The sequence below is a fragment of the Nannobrachium achirus genome (genome assembly GCF_963921795.1).
Source record: "Nannobrachium achirus genome assembly, chromosome: 22".
Classification (NCBI taxonomy): domain Eukaryota; kingdom Metazoa; phylum Chordata; class Actinopteri; order Myctophiformes; family Myctophidae; genus Nannobrachium; species Nannobrachium achirus.
Genome location: NC_137829.1, coordinates 10,364,340 through 10,385,305, shown reverse-complemented (window position 1 = coordinate 10,385,305; position 20,966 = coordinate 10,364,340). Strand labels below are relative to the sequence as shown.

The window sequence follows — 20,966 nt, the reverse complement described above, 5'->3', positions numbered from 1 at the left end:
AGGGTTGACTCAGGGTTATCTCTGTGTAGTGCCACTAGACTACAGTGTATATATAGACATTCTCAAAAAGGGCCGCATGCTGCCTTCTGCCCCCACACTTGTCCCTCCCTCCATGCCAATTAGCCTCCAATGGGTGGAGTAATCCAATCAGGAGTAAGTACAGCCCAGCGCTCAGTCTCCTCTCTCAGTCTGGCCAGACTCCGCACAGACACACACTCCTAAGACAGGAAGGTAAGAACCCAACTCTGTTCACCACTCCACTTTCCATCCATCCATCTTTCCACTCACCCGTTCCTTCACCTCTGTATTGTACCTTCACTGGTCTTCGTTCATCCCTCCCTCCCTCACCTTCTCTGAGACACAGCTGTCGACCCACCTCTAGCACCCCCCCACCCATCACCCTGCATCTGCCCCAGGCACTCTCTCCTTCCACTTTCCACCGCATCCCCACCTCTGAACCATCTCCACAGTAAAGTCCTGAGTGTTCGTTTAACATCAGAGATTGTACAAATGGAACCAAATGGACCTGTTAGGGTCCATTTGTACCCTCTCTGAGTTACAAATGTTCTGAGACCCTTACAGATCCATTGAGTCACATTTGTCAACTTTGCAATGGAGTTACAAATGGATAAATGAACACTGAGGCTTTTTCTGGGCACTGTTCACCTTTTGCTCCTCCACTCTGTCTCTGAGACTCCCCACGGACAGCCTAGTGGCTCTATCTCCTTGAATAAAAACAGCTATCCATCTATTTACTGTCTAAAAAACATAATTTTCTGTTGCATCTCTTTTCATTTCCACACATCTTTGCTCTCTTTTATCTACATTCAACTTACACAAGCTTAATTAGTATGTTCTTGGTCTGAAAACAACATTGTCTGTTACAGTACGTTAGTTTTTATTTCCACATTCCTTTACCCTCTTTGTACACATTAAACGTATGCAAGCTCATTAAGGTGTCAATCTTCGTGATCATAGACATAGAGGGTCGGCAACATAGGATTTTAGCAGGGGGACAGTCAGCCCTATATATGTCACGTGCTTTCTTCTATATAGCGGGAGCAGAGACAGAGACATTGAGAAAACTACCGGTATATATAACTAACTATAGATGGAGTTTGCAATAAAACTATTTGCAATAGCCAAATTCAGTTAAAAGGCCTGACTTTGACAGTAGCCGACTTTGTTTTTGTTTTGTCGTTCACAATAATGTTCAAATTTGCAATTCTGTTAAGGAATGCTCTGTTGCTTTTCGCAACTTTACCGTGTAAATAATAGGCAACTCAAATAATATTTAACAGTGTGAGGGCAGGTGTTTATAATTTACATGGATTTAGGCAGTGTGTAGATCACTTACTGTAATAAACTGGTTGAAGCAGAGGCTACTTTTTATTAATTTGTACTTCAGTTATCATTGTCATTATAACATTAGACTATATCTTTGCATGCTCACAGACGTTTGTGTGCAGGCCAACAATGAGTGGATGTGTGCTATAGTATGGTGATGAATGTTCAGAAGAAACATTAGAAACATTATCCACAATTTGAAGTCCAAAGTCCAGAATGAAGCCAGAGGCTGGTTGATTGGGAGCACAACACATCTGTTTAAACTTGGTTCAGGATGTTGTACGCCTCTGGTTCTCAACGTGGGGTCCAGCGACCTCCAGGGGTCCTTTAGGGAGTTCCAGGGGGTCCCAAGCTAAATGATTGACAGGAGCCAAATAAACCCTTATGGAGTGTACAAACTGAGTTCTCAGTGAGTTAAATTAACATTAAGGATTTTACAATGTACATTGGGGTCCCAGAAATGTTTTAAAAAAGTGGCGCAATGCATATAAAATGCATGCATATAAAATAATTATTGTATAGTGAAATGTAGGGAAAGGGATTTATTGTGATAAAAATAAATATCTTGGCCACCTGTTAAGTGCCACATTTAGTTGACTCCCTAAAAGCATTCCAATTTCCAGAGAGATATAACTGTCATTAGTGTAGCATGTCGCTGGGTGCCACTCCCACCATTGTAGCTCAGTCTCATATATCGGAAGGTTACAGATACTGTTTCAGAGTTGAGATAGAGTGGGTCCCCGTGGGTCGTGGGCCATGTACCTGTCAGACTGCAGGGGGACTGATATAGACTGCAGTGTATGGACACAGGCCAGTGTTGGGAGGTGTTTCTAAAGCCTCCCGAAAGCTGTCAAAACACTTGACCCAAAATGGAGAAGTGAGATTACATAAGACTGTGGCACCAATATTGCAGGTCATTGAGATGTTCAGTGAAGTGCCTTGGCAGTGCTTACCTGAAGATACAGCACACTTTATACGCATACTCAAGCTAGCTGTTTTTAGATATTTTTTTTCTCTCCCAATATTCCCCTGGAAGTCAAAAGCAAGACTTTGTTTTTTACATACCATTGTCAATTGTTGACTTTTGCTCCTGCATATGAGATGATGTTCATCCCTAATTAGAGCGGCTACAGTGAGCATACAGATGAAGATGGAGGGTTCATTTAATTTGTAGAACCTAAATTAGATTTTTCTTTGGGAAAGTGGGTGGTTAGTTAATTTCACTGACTGTGTACAACACTGCCAGCACTATTCGTGCTGCTGTGCTTGAGGTGCACATAAGTGGCTACATGAGAGAGTGTGTGCTTGCAGGTGTATGTGCGCATGCATTCCTGCGCATACATGTGACTTCAATTCAGCTAGAGGATCGTGACATCCTAATGGATAGGACCATTAGCTTGTGACTAGAGGGTCACAGGTTTGAATTTCCCACACACACACACAAACACACACACACGCACGCACGCACGCACGCACGCACGCACGCACACACACACACACACACACACACACACACACACACACACACACACACACACACACACACACACACACACACACACACACACACAACAAACAAACAAACACACACACACACACACACACACACACACACACACACACACACACACACACACACACACACACCAAAAAAAGGAGATGCTATATCTCAGTCTGCCAATGGAAAATTCTAGAAAGATCTTCCTTGGAGGGAGAGCGAGTGCATGCTCCTTCTGCTTCCTTGACACGATTTCAAAGTCAACTTTGAATACGTTTCTACCTTCACAGATAAACTTGTTGTCTTAAGAGTCATGTGTGATACTCTGGCCTGGCTGGGCACCGGTCAAGGGCTTATCTACTGTATCTGGCTGGCACTCCATTTGGTGTTAGCTGACTCCCGTCCCAGATGGTCGGCATCAAAGGGAACACAGAAGCTCGGAAACAGCTGCCTGACATTTTTGAATAGCTGGAGATTTTATTCGTGGTAGTTCAGATTAACCGTTTTTATTTTTAGGGTTCAGATAAACCCTTATATAAGCTAGGTGAGTCATGGTGGGAGCATCAGACAATGAGGGAATGTGGGGAGGGGTGGAGAGGGTGAAAAGCTATTACGGCATCTGGGATCGTCTACGAATGTCAAGCGTCATGCCGGCCCTATGGATGCCATTTCAATTTGAACGATTGTGGGTGGTCAAAAAGTCGCCAATGTCATGAACAGATTTTTTCCTGATATCAACAGTCTCTCGACTGATATGAACAGCCTTTCACCTTGAGTGAACCGTTTCTCGTCTGATGAGAACAGCTTCTTGTCTGATAGGGCAAATATTGAACCGTCAGAGATGGTAAACTATCACAGGAACAAAGGGGGTGACAATGAACGTGCTGTGGAAGGAGGTACATCATGTCAAAAGCAGAACACAAATAAGAAGAGAGGGAAACAGCTTGCTGGGGGAAAAATGAGCGGAAAAGTGTGAAACAGTGAGAAAGAAGGAATTTATCGGAGCGGGGAAGACTGAAGTTTTCCAGTCTCTGCGTCCTTATATGGTCAAAGCATGGCTGAGGAATAAATGGGCAGACAAGACCCATGTGTTTGTGTGTGTGTCTGCGTGTGTGCGTGGGTGGGTGTGAGAGAGAAGGGGAAATAGTTGAAAAGACAAAAGCACGGCAGTATCAGGGAGCAGTGGGCTTGGTAATGCTAGAGAAGTGCACTGTCTTTCTAACTCTCTCCCTCACTTACTATCACACACACACACACACACACACGCACGCACGCACGCACGCACGCGCACACACACACACACTCCTTGGTCGGCAGAGCGAGGCTGTCCAGACGCAGTTGGGGATAACCAGAGGGCTTAACAGAGGGGAGTGTTGATAACAGCTGCAGATCGTGAGTAGCCATTATTACAGAGTACTATTTAAACTTGCTTACAGACAGTCAGACAGACGCATGCGCGCACGCACAGTCGCACACACACACACACACACACACACACACACACACACACACACACACACACACACACACACACACACACACACACACACACACACTGTGCTCTGATACTGTACTGTGATGTGGTGCTGACAGCTGAAGGTGAGGTGATGGATGGGTCAGCGTACAGTGGCATAGAAAGCACTGGCATGCAAACAAGGCTAAAAATTGACCGTCTCTCTAAGCATGACTGATAGAAGCTATTTAGAATGTTCTCAACTGTCACCCTCCACGTCTGACACCAGGGTAGAATGAAGGACTGCTTTGGCTGAGAGACACAAGAGAGAGATTAAAAAAACTACTATCGGTAACGACAAAACTGAAATCTCTTGTGCCCAATCTTGGAGATGTTATAAGTTCAAAGACGCATTTGGCCCAACTTAATATTATGTCTTATGTCTCTGACTCCGAGTAAACATTGGCAACCACACAAAATTCTCCAGTAAGCACGGGCATAAAATAAACCCCATCGACTATAAGTGTGAACATTGCCAGACGGTCTACCTGTCAACAGCTTCCTAGTACTTCTGCTATGTTGAAGGCACCCTCGATGCTCTTCAAAGGCACCAATCACATGCACTCGCCAACTCAATTAGATTTGACACTAAGACGCTCCCTCTCTCATCTCCATCTCATCAGGAGGGTCCTAGAGCCAAGATGACAGAGCGCTATGACTGCCACTACTGCAAGGAATCCCTGTTTGGGAAGAAGTATGTGCTCCGGGAGGAGAACCCCTACTGTGTGAAATGTTACGAGAGCCTGTACTCCAACACCTGTGAGCAGTGCAAGAAGCCCATTGGCTGCAACACCAGGGTAGGAAACCTTTAATTTGTGTGAAAATTAGCAGATACAGTAGGCGGGCTCTAGGCTCTAGATCAGACTTTCCACAGGTACTATGGAAAGCCTGGTGAATGCAAGTTTAATGTATGACACAGTGTCGCTCACTGAAAAACAACGGATCTTCTCAAATATGTTATTTTTCATACTGTAGTATTTGGCTTTACACACACACACACCCAACCTGACTCTGTCTCAGGTCATGAAGTAGGCCAGTGGTTCTCAACCTTTTCAGGCCGCGGCCCCCAAAATAATCATATTTTAACAGGGACCCCCCCACACACCCTGCACAAGCACTTGGAATTGTAGGAGTTGGCATTACATTTAATTTGACTCTATCTATTCCATTGTGAAAATAGCCGATCTACATGCTCACAACGCCTTGCGTTGTGTTGTGAGCATGTAGATCTGCTATTTTCACAATTTCTGCCTCTAGTTGTTTTGTATTTAACAATTTGACCAATGTTTGACCTGAGGTACTAAAAAGGTATTTAAAGTCCTTAAATTGTCACTTTAGAAATGTGCAGATACATTTATACTGTATGTTGGTCTGTTTACTGTTGAGTAGGAAAACAATGTTAACATTTAGCTAAACATCTGCGGACCCCCCCAACATTTTGGGGACCCTTCTGGGGGTCCCGACCCACAGGTTGAGAACCACTGAAGTAGGCTGCAGAATTCATCCTATAACTGTCCTGCTGGTTCCCCTTTGCAGGACTTGTCCTACAAGGACAGACATTGGCATGAGGAATGTTTCCAGTGCTTCCAGTGCAAGCGCTCACTGGTGGACAAGCCCTTCTCCACCAAGGATGAGCAGCTGCTCTGCACTGAGTGCTACTCCAACGAGTACTCCTCCAAGTGCCACGATTGCAAGAAGACCATCATGCCAGGTAGGAAGAAAAAGGCCAAAAACTATTTATGAAATGTCATGAATCAGTCCATGTGCGCCAAATTAAACCAAATATCTAAATTAATCTGGAAGGTATTCAGAAATACTCAGCTTTTTTGTTTTCATTTGCATCAATGATTACAAACTTGCAAATTGCTCTCACTTTAACACTACAAAATGATATGACTTTGTAGGCTAATTCAAATAAGTTCAAAATAGGTCTCTGAATATCACACGTTATATTATGTCAATGAGTACAACTGTGACATCTTCTGTGGCGCAAAGAATATAAACAAAATCAAGCTACAAACTACCGTAGATAGGTTGGATGCCAGAGGGAAAAATGGCTCCAAGGTAGGTGTGCCTGGTTAATAAACCAGACTGCACAACACCACCCCCTGTTGGTAGTGGTGGTGTGTGATAGAGTCTGACGCTTGCAGTCAGGCTAGGTGTGCCTTGCCTGACTGCGAGCGCCAGACATCTCACACCACCCACCAACAGGGGGTGGTGATGTGCGGACTGAAGTATCAGGCTAAGGTGTGCCAGGATTTTGTTATTTTTCTCCACCTTTTCATGAAAATAAATACAAGAAATATATATATAAATATATATATATAAAAAAGATAATATATAATATATATATATATATATATAAATATACACATATATAATATATATATATATATATATATATATATATATATATATATATATATATATATATATATATATATATATATATATATACATTATAGAACACAGTCTTTGATAGAACACAGACTGTGTGATTCAGTGGGGGAAAAAAATGTGTCAATCGGACAAATGGTTCCAGAGTTGCACCATAATGAATCAACCCTGCTCCAGCATTGTTTACAATGGATTGTTTTTTTCTCACACACCCACAAGGGGGCGTGCACTCACACAAACCCGCATGGTAAGCTTTGCCATTTTTTGCCATAAAAAAAAAAAAAAAAAATATATATATATATATATATATATATATATATAATAGAGCATCCCCATTAGGAGGAAGGGCGAGCCCCCAAGCCGTCTGTGTTAGAGCCTCTAGTCTTACTGGGGTCCTGAAGGATATATATGTCTCAATAGAAGAACAGGTAGACCAACTACAACCACCGCAGTTGTTAGATATATTGTTTTAAGATTACTCATGGAGTTGGAACAACTGAAGTTCGGGAGGTGTGGCCAAGCAGAGGACAATCAACAGCCACTGGCAACTCCACCTATGCCACCCCGTGCCAACCACTCACCTATCTCCTATCAAGCCGACAACTCCTCCTCTACCATTCACGGTGGTATAAAAACCCAACTTGAAAAAATGGTGGCGTGCATAGCTTCCGGTAACCCATCCTCCCTCCCTCTTCTTTTCTTTTCTACCCCTATCCTCTCTACAGGTTCCAGGTGGGGTCTCTCTACATACTTCAGCACGGACGCATGCTCTTGACCCCTAAGCCAAAGTACCTGGGTCTGCGACCCCCCGGAACCTCCCCCCTCATGCCTGCCATCCTCCGTCCGTGCTCCTGACCATCTTAGCCGCACACTACACGCTTGCGTGTGTGATGACCTTCGATGATCATGCCAGCACCCCAAATGTCATTCTCGTGCCCATGGCCATCTAAGCTGCACACTACACACTTGCGTGTGGTGCTGACCTTAGATGACCACGCACTCAGAGTGTAATTTCACGCCCTTGGCCATCCAAGCTGCACACACCATGCTTGAAAGGTGCGTGACCTTAGATGACCATGCTGGCACCCCCACGTCATCCATGCCCCGATGACCAAAGCGGCACCTACGTCATTCATGCCCCGATGACCGTGCCGTCTACGGTCTCCCCCCATGCTGATCGGGCGTCATAGCCATCTAAGCCACACACAGCACGCTTGCGTGTTGTGATGTCCTTAGATGACTATTTCGCACTCAGCATCTTGGCCGTTTATGCTGCATGTCCCATGCCACGCATGCGATGCGCCCATAAACGACCATACACCAAAAGCTAAATGTTGTTCGTGCCCTTGGCCATCTAAGCCGCACACTGCACGCTCGCGTGTAGTGCTGACCTTAGATGTACATTAGCACTCTGCATTCTTGGCCGTTTATGCCACACATCTCATTCCGCGCATGCGATGCGTCCATAAACGACCATACACCAAAACCTAAATGTTGTTCGTGCCCTTGACCATCTAAGCTGCACACTGCACGCTTGCGTGTAGTGCTAATCTTAGATGACCATTAGCACTCTGCATTCTTGGCCGTTTATGCCGCACATCTCATGCCACGCATGCGATGCGCCCATAAACGACCATGCGCTCGGTCTTTCAATAAACAACCTTAAACCTATTTTTTTGTCTGATACTTGGTCTCTCCTAGTGAATAGTATGTTAATACAATCGTTGTCTTTTTGATTCTCCTATAGGGTCCAGGAAGATGGAACATAAGGGGAACAGCTGGCATGAGACCTGCTTTACCTGCCAGCGCTGCCAGCAGCCCATTGGCACCAAGAGCTTCATCCCCAAGGATAACCATAACTTCTGTGTGCCCTGCTATGAGAAGCAGTTTGCCATGCAGTGTGTGCACTGCAAGAAGGTGGGACACGTGGATGCTCAGATCATACATCATGAGCATGAGGCAGAAACAGAATGGATAATGGACACCATTGGTTCTCAAAGTGGGGTCCGGGGACCCCAAGGGGTCCTTGAGAGAGTTCCAGAGGGTCCCCAGCTAAATGATAGTTAGGAGCCAAATGGACCATTATGGCTCTGTAACTCAGAGTGTACAAATGGAACCAAATGGACCCATTTGTACACTCTCTGATTTAAATTAACATTGATTTTACTATATGAATTGGGGTCCCAGAGATAGAAATGCCATTAAATGGGGGCCCGTAGCCTATAATGCATGTCAAACTGGGGGTCCCTTGAAATTAAAATGGTTGGGAATCATTGCTAGAGCCGTAAAAATCTTCTCTCACAGGGGTCCCTGGGGTATCTTTTCAAATGGGGGTCCAAGGGCTAATAGGTGTCAATTTGGGGGTCCTTGACATGAAAGGGTTTGAGAACCACTGGCTTACACAATGGTTTTGCTCTCCCTCTGTCATCAGCCCATCACCACTGGCGGGGTGACCTATCGTGACCAGCCGTGGCACAAGGATTGCTTCCTGTGCACTAGCTGCAAGCAGCAGCTGTCTGGACAGCGCTTTACCTCCAGGGATGACTTTGCCTATTGCCTCAACTGCTTCTGCAACCTGTATGCCAAGAAATGTGCTTCCTGCACCACCCCTATCAGTGGTAAGTGCTGGACCTCACCGCCTGTCTGTAATTCATCTTTTATATAAGACCAGGGGTCTTCAACGTTTTCAGGCCAAGGACCCCTTAGCTGAGAGAGAGATGAAGCAGGGACCACCAGATTCCAAATAGTTTCATCGTCAGCATTGTTTCATTGACAGCACAATCATCAGTGTATTTTGGAATCATGTCAATTTGTGTTATCAGATATGTAGCCACTTGAACTGATACTTCTCTCTGTACTTAGTGTGCTCTTTTTTCCTCTCTACACAAAAGCTTTTTGCCAAAAATAGCAGATCTACTGCGAGGCGTTGTGAGCTTGTAGATCTGCTATTTTTTGCTAAAGTTCTCTGAATATGGACACGAGGGTTCAAGTGGTTAATATAAAAATTTAAAAAGGAGAAAAAAAAAGTTTCTATCACAAAAAGATTTGGAGGACCCCCTGTAGTAACTCTGAGGACCCCCTAGGGGTCCCGGACCCCCTGTTGAAGACCCCTGTATTAGACTGTCCTGTCCTTTTTATTTGTTTGATTTCTTTCATGACGTGTGGCCTGATTCTCGCCCTTTAGGACTTGGAGGTAGCAAGTACATCTCCTTTGAAGAGCGCCAGTGGCACAACGACTGCTTCAACTGCAAGAAATGCTCCGTCTCTCTGGTGGGCCGTGGCTTTCTCACCGAGCGCGATGACATCCTATGCCCTGAGTGTGGCAAGGACATCTGATTTAATGCAAGGGATGATGACAGCCTATCTGATTGGAACGTCCTTATGACCACGGAACAAATACAAATCATCTATACACAGTAAAAATTCGGAGTGTTCGTTTGCAAATGGATAAAACAACATTGAGGATTTTACTGTGTACCGTCTGGCATGGCTTTCAATGTACAGCATATGACGTGCAAAATGAGTACTAGAACTAACCATGTTATTCAATTCACAAAGCTTTTCATCTCAAAATATGATATTCTCTATTGGAAAACTGACTACTGACAATTGCTGCCATATGGTTGTAAAGCACAATAGCTATTAGCTACCTAGAATTCTTTTTCTTTTAAAAAAATATATAATTTTAATATAATTTGTGTGGATGAAATTTAAATATTTAAAAAATATATTGGATGGATGTAAACTGTAGCGTTTTGAAATGAATACTCTTACATATTACTGTACATTATCAACCTGTTACTCCTTCCTGCATGCACCGGCTTGATATTGTAATGATCCTTTTTAAAGTGTGTGCATGAATGCTGTAATAACCCATGAAATACACTATGATGTATTGTTTTGAATGCTATATAGAGTTGTGCATAAAGTGATGTAAGATTCAGAATTCTTCTTGTCGATCACTTTCAGCCCCAAGTCCTTATTTTGGGCATGCACATTTTTGTAGATTGAATATAAAAGAATAGCAAAAGACAGCTGATCTGCAAGCTCACGTGTCACAATGCAACAGATTGTGAGCTTGCAGATCGCCTATTTTTGTATATTTGTCATACTTTTAAATAGAACATCAACAAACACTGAAACTCAGTCTTCAAGTGCAGCACAGAACCTAGTAGTTTAACTTTAGACTATTTTCTAGTAATGAAGGCACTATTAATTAAAACCTTAAACTGCTTTTATTATTAACACTTGCAAAACAATGAATTGCTAAGAACAGACATTAATGAATGAATCCATTGTTGGCTCACACGCCGTTTCTGAATAAATAACATTTAATTAAAAGAAAAAAACAACATATTTGACACTGGATTCAAGGGCTTGGCAAGTCTTGTTCCCGTTAATGTTTGTTGAAAGGGCAATTTGTCTGAATCAAATTTTTTCAAAGACATTTACTCAATCTGCTTGTCTAAGATCGAAATAAAGTGTTTCAATGGGACAGCTTTCTTTATTTAGCCTGTAGTCAAAGCATTTAAATGCTCAACTTAACTGATTCAACATCTCTAGCTCCATCTAGTGTGCAAATACACTTAAGAGATATATTCACCCAATTATGTTTTGACATAACTGCATAAACCCTTCAATATCATATGGTGTTATATGTACACTATATCAATGGTGTGTGTACAGAACAGTGCTAAAATGCAAAAACCCTGACCAGTCACACAGTGGAACTGACTTTATCCAAATATGTCGAGAGAGAGAGAGAGAAATGGATGAAGTCCATAAATCCTATTAAAATTTGCATACATACACACATTATGTATTCTCTAAATTGCTGTTTATACGCTTTTATTTTCCTATATCAAAAGAAAACTCCAAGTCTCCAAGAATCCAAGTCTCCACATTATTAATTTCCTCCTTCATTATGCCTGTTAGATACACTATGTGTTGAGAGGAAGATAAAACATCTGTTTAATGGACAGATTTGCAATTTCAACAACTTTCCAAGTGCAATATTTTAGACGATAATAAATAAACCACCGGGCAAAGAAATTGTCTCCTCCCCCGCTGACACTCCAACCTAGTGCCAGACAACCAACTAAGACAAATCAACGTGTACAACATTTCTGTACAGAAAGTCTGTCCTTTGCCCTTCACCGTCTCAGTGTGCGGGACCTTGGGGAGCTGGCAGTAAGGGCACTTGAGGGAGGGATACAGAGAATGACATGGAAGGTCATCATGACACCAGAGACCTTCACGAGTCATCACGCACTCTGCCAGTTCCAGGTTTGCAGCTTAGAACTGCAAGACAGGACAATAAGATGACCTACATGTAAGGGTTGAGGTGGTTTCCACTTTCCAATTGCACCCTTTATGCAAGAAGTTAGGGATACTGAGATGGGGGTGTGAGGACGAGATGTTTCGTGACCACCATGTGGCCTAGTCTTTTCTTCGACAGGTCTTCCTCAAAAAGATTAGAGATCAAGGCCATGTCACATGCTGTATTCTTTTCTTCAGTTCTGGAGACTTCAACACACCCTGGAGTAAAAGAGAAAGTGTGTGTGTGTGGATTAAAAACCTTTCTAAGCGTATAAAGGAAAACATACAAAGGGGTTATTTAAAGTACGGTAAAATGTATCCAAAAATGTAAGAAACAAAGAGGATGAGCTTCCATACCGAGCTGTCTGCTTCTCGTTTGAGGTCATTTGTCTCAGTGCTGCTGAAAGAAAGATGGGAGGATGAAGACGTGGTGGCAGACAGCTTACGGACGGGGTTAGCCACGTTCATGGAAGGAGGTGGTTTTAACCTGTCATTGACCGCTGTTGATGCTGCGCTTCCCTCTGATTTCTTTACTTTTAGTGGACCAGAGTGAGAGGAGCTGCCATGAAACACAATCGGAGGCCTCTTCCTGTTGTGATCATTACTGGAATAGAAAAATCAAACAACAGTGACAACAAAAGTCATTACCGGCTGTATGGTACCATGAGCAGTGGAACAATAAGCACATTATACCTGAAATAAATATACTAGCCTACCACAAAAGCGGTCAGCGTTTCAGTGATTGAATGAACCAATTTAACTTTTCACCTCTGACATATACAGTAGACTTTTTTTTTATTCCCAGAGGGAAATTCAATATTAATAGCAGCATGAAATACAGGACATAGCCTATACAGGTAAGAGCAGATAGCTAAACTTAAAGTAAAAAAAAAACTATAAAAGAGTAAACAATCAAAGAGTAAACAAGCAGACGTAAGACCACCAGCTTTAAAGGTTGGGACTGGACCTTGAATGAGTTTTTTACCTTTCTGATCACAACATAGGGCAGGCCGAACCTGCCCATTGACACACTAGGCCTACAGTCATACTACAGCCCTGCTAATTGTTTACATTGTGTAGGCTACTACAATAAAAAAAAAATACATACACACTGAGAGGTTATCTCAGGGATCCTAGCTAAATTATTTAATACAGCATCAAAATCAGTTTAACACAATTCACAGGTGCGTTGAGATTGGCGCAGGTTAATTAATAGTCACCTTCACTTGTGTGCCCCTAGCCCCATTTGGAACCTCTCCCTCCGCTATATCCACCTGTTTCCGCGGGAGTTTACTGGAGATTATTTGGACCACACTTCCGGTTTAACAGCAGACATACAAGCTCACACGTCACGTCGCAGATGCAACCCGTTGTGAGCTTGTAAATCGCACTCGGCTGCGGCGCCGGAACCTCGGTACAACGTCTGCGCAATGCACTATGGGGCGTTGGAAACCTGTGGATAGCTCCTGAGATAAGGTTCCACTCAAATCGTGAATCACTGGCTAATATTGGCCAAGACGCATGATTCTTACACTTTTCCACGCATCTGTATCCAAAATGAAAAAGGTCAACACAACCTCTCAGATGTTTCCATTTTTAGCAGCCAAGAAAATGAAACAAGCATTTAAATTTTAAACGCTTTTAAAAAATTTTAAACACTGTTTTAGTCAGCCTATGTTTTCCCAATGCAATGCAGGACTGATCTATGGCGGCTGGGTATTTTGAAGATGTAAGCTATATCAGTAATCACAGACAATCTAGGGCTAGTGTGCCCACTGCCCAGTACGTTCATAATATGTTCAGTCCAACAGTCATTTCTGTCCCTATCGCGGACATAGAATATTGTCCGCGCAAAGCTTGTGGAAAGTGGAGATATTTTACTAAATACACGTTTTCTGCCAGACATTTTTAATATGAAACAGAGCACAAATGTCTGACTCCAAGTCGCAGCAATTCATTATTGGGTGAGTACCAGGCTACACAGGGACTCAGGGAGCCTGCATGGGTAGCAGGAAAGGTCGACCTAAAACAAAGTCGACCCAAACTCGTTTCCCAACGGGTCTGTGGCCTTAAGCTTGATGCGGAATAGACCAAAATCAAATCTTTGCTTCTGGGGGTCCCTGGAACAAAATATTTTGCGATGGGGGTCTGTGGCCAGATACATATCATTCTGGGGGTCCTTGACATGACAAAGTTTGAGAAACAATTATAGCATTTCTTGTTTGTTTTTGTCGCTCGGCTGTACACAACAGTCCTTTTTCTTTTTCTTACTGTCCTGTAACCTTAACTGCTGTGCCGCCTCTGGGTGACTTAATTTCCCCTGCCCCTTCTTTGTATATACTTACTGTTTGTTTAGACTTACTGTTTTCTCTTTTTTTTTTCTCTCTCATTTTCTTTTATTTACATATCTACTGCATAGTACTGTGTTCTATTCGTCTGTCATTCAATGTTATATGAGATACTTTAATGGTTTCCTGTTGAAATAAGCTTAGTCTTTTCAGGATCTCCTTTTAGTAGACCTTGTACCAGTGAACTGTACCGTCATGAAACTGTACCTTTTCCTATGCAAACTTCTAATAAAGCCTTCAATCAATCAATCAATCAATCAAGCAACATCAGTTTTTTCAGGAAAGCTTTTAGGATTTAGAAGACATAATTAGAATGTGCCCATCAGTGACCGCAGACCCCCATCTCAAAATATTTTGTTCCACGGATGGACCCCTATTGCAAAATATTTTGTTCCAGGGACCCCCAGAAGCAAAGATTAGATTTCGGTCTATTCTGCATCTAGCTTAATGCCACAGACCCGTTGGGAAACGAGTTTGGGTCGACTTTGTTTTAGGTCGACCTTTCCTATATTCCTTGCATGTGCTCATTTAGCCCTGTTGTAGACTCCACTACTCGTGAGTGAGGTTCCAAACGGGTCTATAGGGCTTATTTTATTTGTTACCTGTTCGATCGTTCTCCAGCAGATGCCTGTCTTGCTCGGGACTTCTCCATCTTCTTACCCCAGCGGTTGTCGGGCAAGTTCCTCTGCGGGAGCGGGATGACATGCCGCAGATAGAGCTCCGTGAGCCCGTCGTGGCTCTCATGATCTCTGGTTCTGATCTTTTTCTGTCCCAGAAATGAGTTGAAATTAACTACCATGATCAAAAACAGCACAATTTGTTGGCAGTGTATACCCAACCGTACAAAAACGAAATGTTACGTACAATCAAGCGGCAAGCCCCCATAGCAGGGAATCTCATGAATGAGATTACACATACTTTAGCCTGTTGGCTAACGTTATGCGTAGTTGTTGTTATCACTCAAGACAGGGAGGCTTTTGCCTTTATTCCTTTCAAGTGTCCTTACCTCGCTTAACATTAGTTTCACAAAGTCCTGAGACAAGAGCTCAGGGTGTAGTAATAGATCTGCATTCGAGGCAGATTTGTCTTTCTCTTCTTGTCCTGTGTAGGTCGCCATCTTTGAAACCTACTCTCCCAGCATCCTCCGCGTGATAAAACAATGGTCATTTTTGGATGCTGGTGGCAGAGGCACATAGTGATGCTGAATGCTGATGCCCTTGGCCTTTCCCCCAAAGTGGAAAGTCTGGTGATGCGAGGTTAGTGATGCCCAGTGAGTGATGTAAGTAAATCTACTTACCTTTTTTTACATTTTCTTTTGTACTTTACTCGAGTAGGCTATTCTTCCAATACTTTGACTTCTACTCCACTACTACATCTCACAGGCAAATATTGTACTTTTACTTTTATTTATTTGAAAGTTACTTTGTAGATTGAATATTATTTCAAAACATACATTAAACACTTCAAGCCTAATAGCCTATACATTTCGGCCATTTGAAAATAGACGATCTAGGGCTTTTAGATCTGCTATTTTCAAAATATTTTAGTTTTTGAAAACAGGACATTCTGCATATTGAGTAGCCTACTTTAAATACATTTTGATGCCAAAACTGTTGTAGGCTCACTCAAGTGAATTTTGAATTCCTTTCTTTCCTTTCTTTTACTTTTACTTCAGTCAAAGTATTTCTACATTGCAGTATTGATACTTTTACTTAAGTAAAGGGTTAGACTTGTCTTTGTCAATTCTCATTGTAGGTTTAAACAATGCGTATAGCCCCAAAATAAAGCACATGACCTACAGTGTATTGTGTTCTTTGGTGAATGAGATACAGTAGTACATATTCATAATCAATAGAGAAAACAGCCTATATAATTGACACTGAAAAAGCTGATTGCCAGCTGATCTGTGTTTGCCACCAAATGACCAAAAGTTTTTTTGAAAGTGAAATATCCCTTTAACCCTTTAATAATAATAATTAAAAAATAGCCAAAAAATAATCACTTACAGCACCTTTTAATTAGGACAAATGTAATAAAATATATAATGCGCTTGCTCGCTCGCTCGCTCGCTCGCTCGCTCACTCACTCTCCTGACAGTTTTCTGCTATATTTTCACAATATGCTGACAAGGCTTCCAAACCAAACCATCAAATGAACAGTACTTATAGACTTTTAAATACACATTACATTGTTGGAATAACAATAACTGCACCACCCTCAGAAGAATTCTGTCAAATGAACACATTATTTGTTATTTGTGCTTCTCAAGTCAGGAAGTTAATTGTATATGATAATTTGAAGATCCAAGTGGAAGTACCGGTAGTCCTAGAACAGACTAGGATCAAGTCGTGAAAGATCAAAAACAACTGGACATTATATTTGAGCGGCAGTAACTCTGAGAGGCAGTAAAGATCATATTGTGTCATGGTACCAAGAGCAGTTGAAGCTTTATATTTAAGGTCCTGACCGTCCTTTGCAGCAGTTAATAGCAGACAAAACAATTGCTGATTCCTGTATACCAGAGATTTAGCATCGCCTCTTCTTCACACAGCTGATTGGGTTTCACTGCACACATAGATGTTGCTGGGCCTCACCCTTCGACGGCTCCTACCCGGCATCCTAGGACACAGTCTGCAACTCTTGGGCATGAACTCCAGGCATGCCTCCCTGAACTTCCTGATCCTCCAGCAGTAGATGACAGGGTTGAAAACCGTCTTCAGGTAGCTGAGCCACAGCGCGCCTACACTGACTGGATAGAAGGCTGTGCTGTAGTAGAACTGCCGGCTGAACACGGCCAAGAGGCTGACCACCGTGTGGGGCAACCAGCATACCGAGAACCCGATGAAGAGGATCAGGATGGTGGTGAAGGCCCTTGTCTTGAAGCTCATGTCGACATTGACCTGAGGGGGGCGCTGCAGCCCGGTCAGACCCAGTTTGCTGACTTGGTTGAGGGCAGGCAGGCAAGAATGCTCACTGGTGTGGTTGTGGATACGCAGCGCGTTGCGACGCACCGTGTTGAGTATGCACAGGTAGGAGTAGAGCATGACACCAAACGGCACAAAGAACACGGCCACGGCCAGCAGTATTGTGTAGCCTCGGTCAGCCAGAGATTCACTGTATCCCAGCACACACTGTGGGGCCCAGGCGCCCCCGATACCTGCTGCCCCGGCCCTCCACCCCACTACAGATGGGAGAGCCACACACAGGCTCAGGGCCCAGGAAGCTACAATCAGCAGTTTGGCTCTATGAGGGGTCAGCTTGTCCTGCCGTTGTACGATGATGAGGAAACGATCCACGCTTATTATGAGGAGGATAGACACGCCCTCCAGGACAAATAGCCAATATAGCATGATCGATGCCCGGCAGAACCCACTTCCAAAGCGCCAGTCAGCCGTCGCGACAGTGACGGCAGTGAAGGGCATGCAGAGCAGAGAAAGCATAATGTCTGAGAATGCCAAGGTGGCCAGGAGGAGGTTGATGGCGGAGCGCATGGCAGGCTTCTGGTAAACAATCAGACAAACTATGGCATTGCCCAGGAAGCCGATAGTAATCATGAAGATCATTATAGCTGCCAGAGTAATGCGCAGAGTTACAGGCATGAGAGGAGTCCCAGGCTCTGATGGCAGACTTTGTGCCACTTCCTCCATGTTGTCTGGCTCCATGAGGTCACAGTCTTCCAGCAGGCTTTCATTACAAAATGCCATGGCAACAATTATCATGCAATGTCTGTACAAGAGCAGACGTTCATGATGATTATTATTGTGGTTTCTATTTCAATGTCTCTTCTCTCTCTGGTGGTCATCCATGGCAATATCTGAAACGGAAAAGGAAGAACATGCATACTGTGAGCAATGTGTAAAACAACCAAAGACCTCTTAGGATTTTTGGGTGGTTTTGCATTATGATATGATGATATGACGTGGCTTCCAAAGACAATGACTGGATAGATTTGGTACTCAGAAGGGCCAGATCTAAGCCATAGGACCAGCATATTCACATAGTCTAAAGCAGTGGTTCTCAAAGTGGGGTTCGGTGGGGATCCACAGGGGTCCTTGAGGGGTACCAGCTAAAATGAGATAATATAGCATCAAAATCAGTACAAAATCAATACATCATCTATTTTGAAAATAGACGATCTACAAGAACACACCACACAAACATTCTAACACAAATCTTGGATGTGGGTCCCTGGCACAAAATGTTTTCAAATGGGGGTCCTTGACATGAAAAGGTTTGAGAACCACTGCTCTAGAGTCCTGCAGAGTACATGACATGGTCCCATGGATTATGACAGCCATGCTGTTAACTGGCTGTGGACTTGAATCAGGTTGATGATTAACAGACTTGAGCAGCTGAGCTGTGAACGTTCACACAGACACATGCACATACTGCATACATTCTCAAAATACACACTGGACACAAACAGACTGCCACGTATACACACAATTGTGCTGCATACTTATTAAAACACAAGCGCACACACACACACACACACACACCTGTCTGTCCTCTGTTGGCTTAGTAGAATGTGAAGCTTGGGTACAGTCTTGGTGCTTGATACAACCGCCATCAGAAGCATCTTCACAAGCATTCATTCACAGGACACCTTTGTTGCTCCTCTTGCAATGAATGCTGTGTGTGTGTGTGTGTGTGTGTGTGTGTGTGTGTGTGTGTGTGTGTGTGTGTGTGTGTGTGTGTGTGTGTGTGTGTGTGTGTGTGTGTGTGTGTGTGTGTGTGTGTGTGTGTGTGTGTGCGCGTGTGTGCGTGTCAGATGTACAGGCCTGAACCTGGAATGGCAGACTGGACCTGGAGGAGAGAAGAGAATTGATCGCCCAGTTGATTGATCGATAAAGTAAACAATAGAATAATCGATAGGAAAAGAATCAATATACTGTACTTGCCGCAATGTTTGAATGTTTGACCTACAGGGGTCATGTGTATGTTCACATGTACATAAAATGAAGGAAACCTGCTTATACTGTAGGTGGGATAATAGAACACATCTATTACAGTGATTTTCATACATACATAAATGTTTTAAATCAATAAACAGTATTAATGTCGATACTGCAACAACAAAAACATAGGGAAAATACTGTGTGAATGCCATTGTAGATTCTTATACAAAACCTTGCATATTGCGTAGTAAGTGTTACTGGTAGTTGCCATGGCAACAAGGTCAGCCGTTCCATGGCAACAAGCAACCCCCCACTCTCATCCCCTCTGCAAATGTCTGTGACACAACACTTTCTATAGCAACCATTTTTTGATCAATTACAACCTGCATTGAACCAACGCGTCATATAATAAGCAGGACAAGACGACTCCCGACAAGTGAGAGGACCACACGCATGGTGTTGTTGACAACAACAACATGATGTGACTGTCAGTGTTCTAGGGTCGTTTATTTCTTCAACCCCCTGAACAATCAGTAGTATTAATTAAGTAATGACATGTTTTTGACTGAGAGGTGACAGAAATGGGGAGGATGATAAATCTGAAATAAGAAGCAGAGTTTGTTTGTCTGTGGTAATCAAAATCAAATAAGGCATTTGAAAAGTAAAATCAATAATGAGCTTTGTTTCGTTCATGCCCCATGGAGCTTGTTTTCACAGTATCAGGCTGTGACAATATGTTCAGCTCATGTGTGCTTCAGTGTGCAAATTAGTAGGCTATGGGTGTACAGTGCAAGGAGGATTATATGTAGAATTAAGTGTAGTATTAAATTATAGCTACTGATTTCATTACATTTTCAATTAGCCTACTACTTTGGTTATATATAGGCTAAATATCAATATAATTCAGGCCCAGTATCTCACTTTATGTATTAATGTAGCCCATACAAAACATCAAACTGGACTATTTTCTCCTTTCAAAAACAGTTCACTCTAATCTATTAGGCTTCTTCAAAATGATGATAAATGATGTTCTAATTATAAATGTAATTTAATTTTCTTTAACAGTTTAAGAGACAGTAGTACGGTATATTATAGCCTACCTGGCCTTCTTGCCTTGATTCTCTCTCTTCCCTCTTTCTCTCTATAATAGGCTCACATCATCACATTCCTATTGGGTATTGCGAAGGTGTAAAGATTATACGAATAGTCAGCCATTTAAATAAGCATCACTGGGCTAAATAATAAATATTGAAAATGGTGATTATTAAAATAAAACAACAACTTGTAGTTTACCTTGACGGGTAAATTATGATTCAGACAGCGGTGCAGCTCCTCTAACGTCATGTCTACGTGCAGCAGTCCAGCTGTGATAGCCGTGCGTGGACAACATGCGTCCGCCTCCATCCAGATTCCACACGCCTTGGCTCAATAGTTTCACCGTTATTTCACTTGCCTATCGATTGCCATCATGTGTGGCGCCCGCTGACGCGCTAGCTAGAGAGAGGCTGTTCCCTGATTTAAAGGTACAGTGCAGTAGGCTTAAAGAGATTCATGTAAAAGCCTGATCAGGTGCATCTGCTTTTAAAATAGGCTATTAAATATTAAAATAGTCATGATGGTGGACAATTAGATTTTCAATTGATCCA

At 42.9% G+C, this 20,966-nt stretch overlaps 3 protein-coding genes across 3 annotated transcripts; 1 reads left to right on the top strand and 2 right to left on the bottom strand.

Annotated features, from left to right (window-relative positions):
• Nucleotides 1–4,999: 4,999 nt before the first annotated feature.
• fhl2a (four and a half LIM domains 2a) lies at nt 5,000–10,091 on the top strand (the record flags this gene model as incomplete). The annotated part of the gene is made up of 5 exons (XM_080752476.1): nt 5,000–5,155; nt 5,895–6,069; nt 8,503–8,672; nt 9,187–9,373; nt 9,940–10,091. 5 exons carry the CDS (start codon nt 5,000–5,002, stop codon nt 10,089–10,091), a joined length of 840 nt encoding a protein of 279 aa, XP_080608602.1.
• A 1,623-nt stretch (nt 10,092–11,714) lies between these two features.
• Nucleotides 11,715–15,539, bottom strand: cUnh2orf49 (chromosome Un C2orf49 homolog; the record flags this gene model as incomplete). Its single annotated transcript, XM_080753247.1, has 4 exons — nt 11,715–12,293; nt 12,432–12,678; nt 15,025–15,188; nt 15,429–15,539. The coding sequence occupies 4 exons, from the start codon at nt 15,537–15,539 to the stop codon at nt 12,237–12,239; spliced, it is 579 nt and encodes a 192-aa protein (XP_080609373.1). The 3' UTR covers nt 11,715–12,236.
• A 1,426-nt stretch (nt 15,540–16,965) lies between these two features.
• On the bottom strand, nt 16,966–18,126 carry gpr45 (G protein-coupled receptor 45; the record flags this gene model as incomplete). The annotated part of the gene is made up of 1 exon (XM_080753648.1): nt 16,966–18,126. One exon carries the CDS (start codon nt 18,124–18,126, stop codon nt 16,966–16,968), a length of 1,161 nt encoding a protein of 386 aa, XP_080609774.1.
• Nucleotides 18,127–20,966: the final 2,840 nt, after the last annotated feature.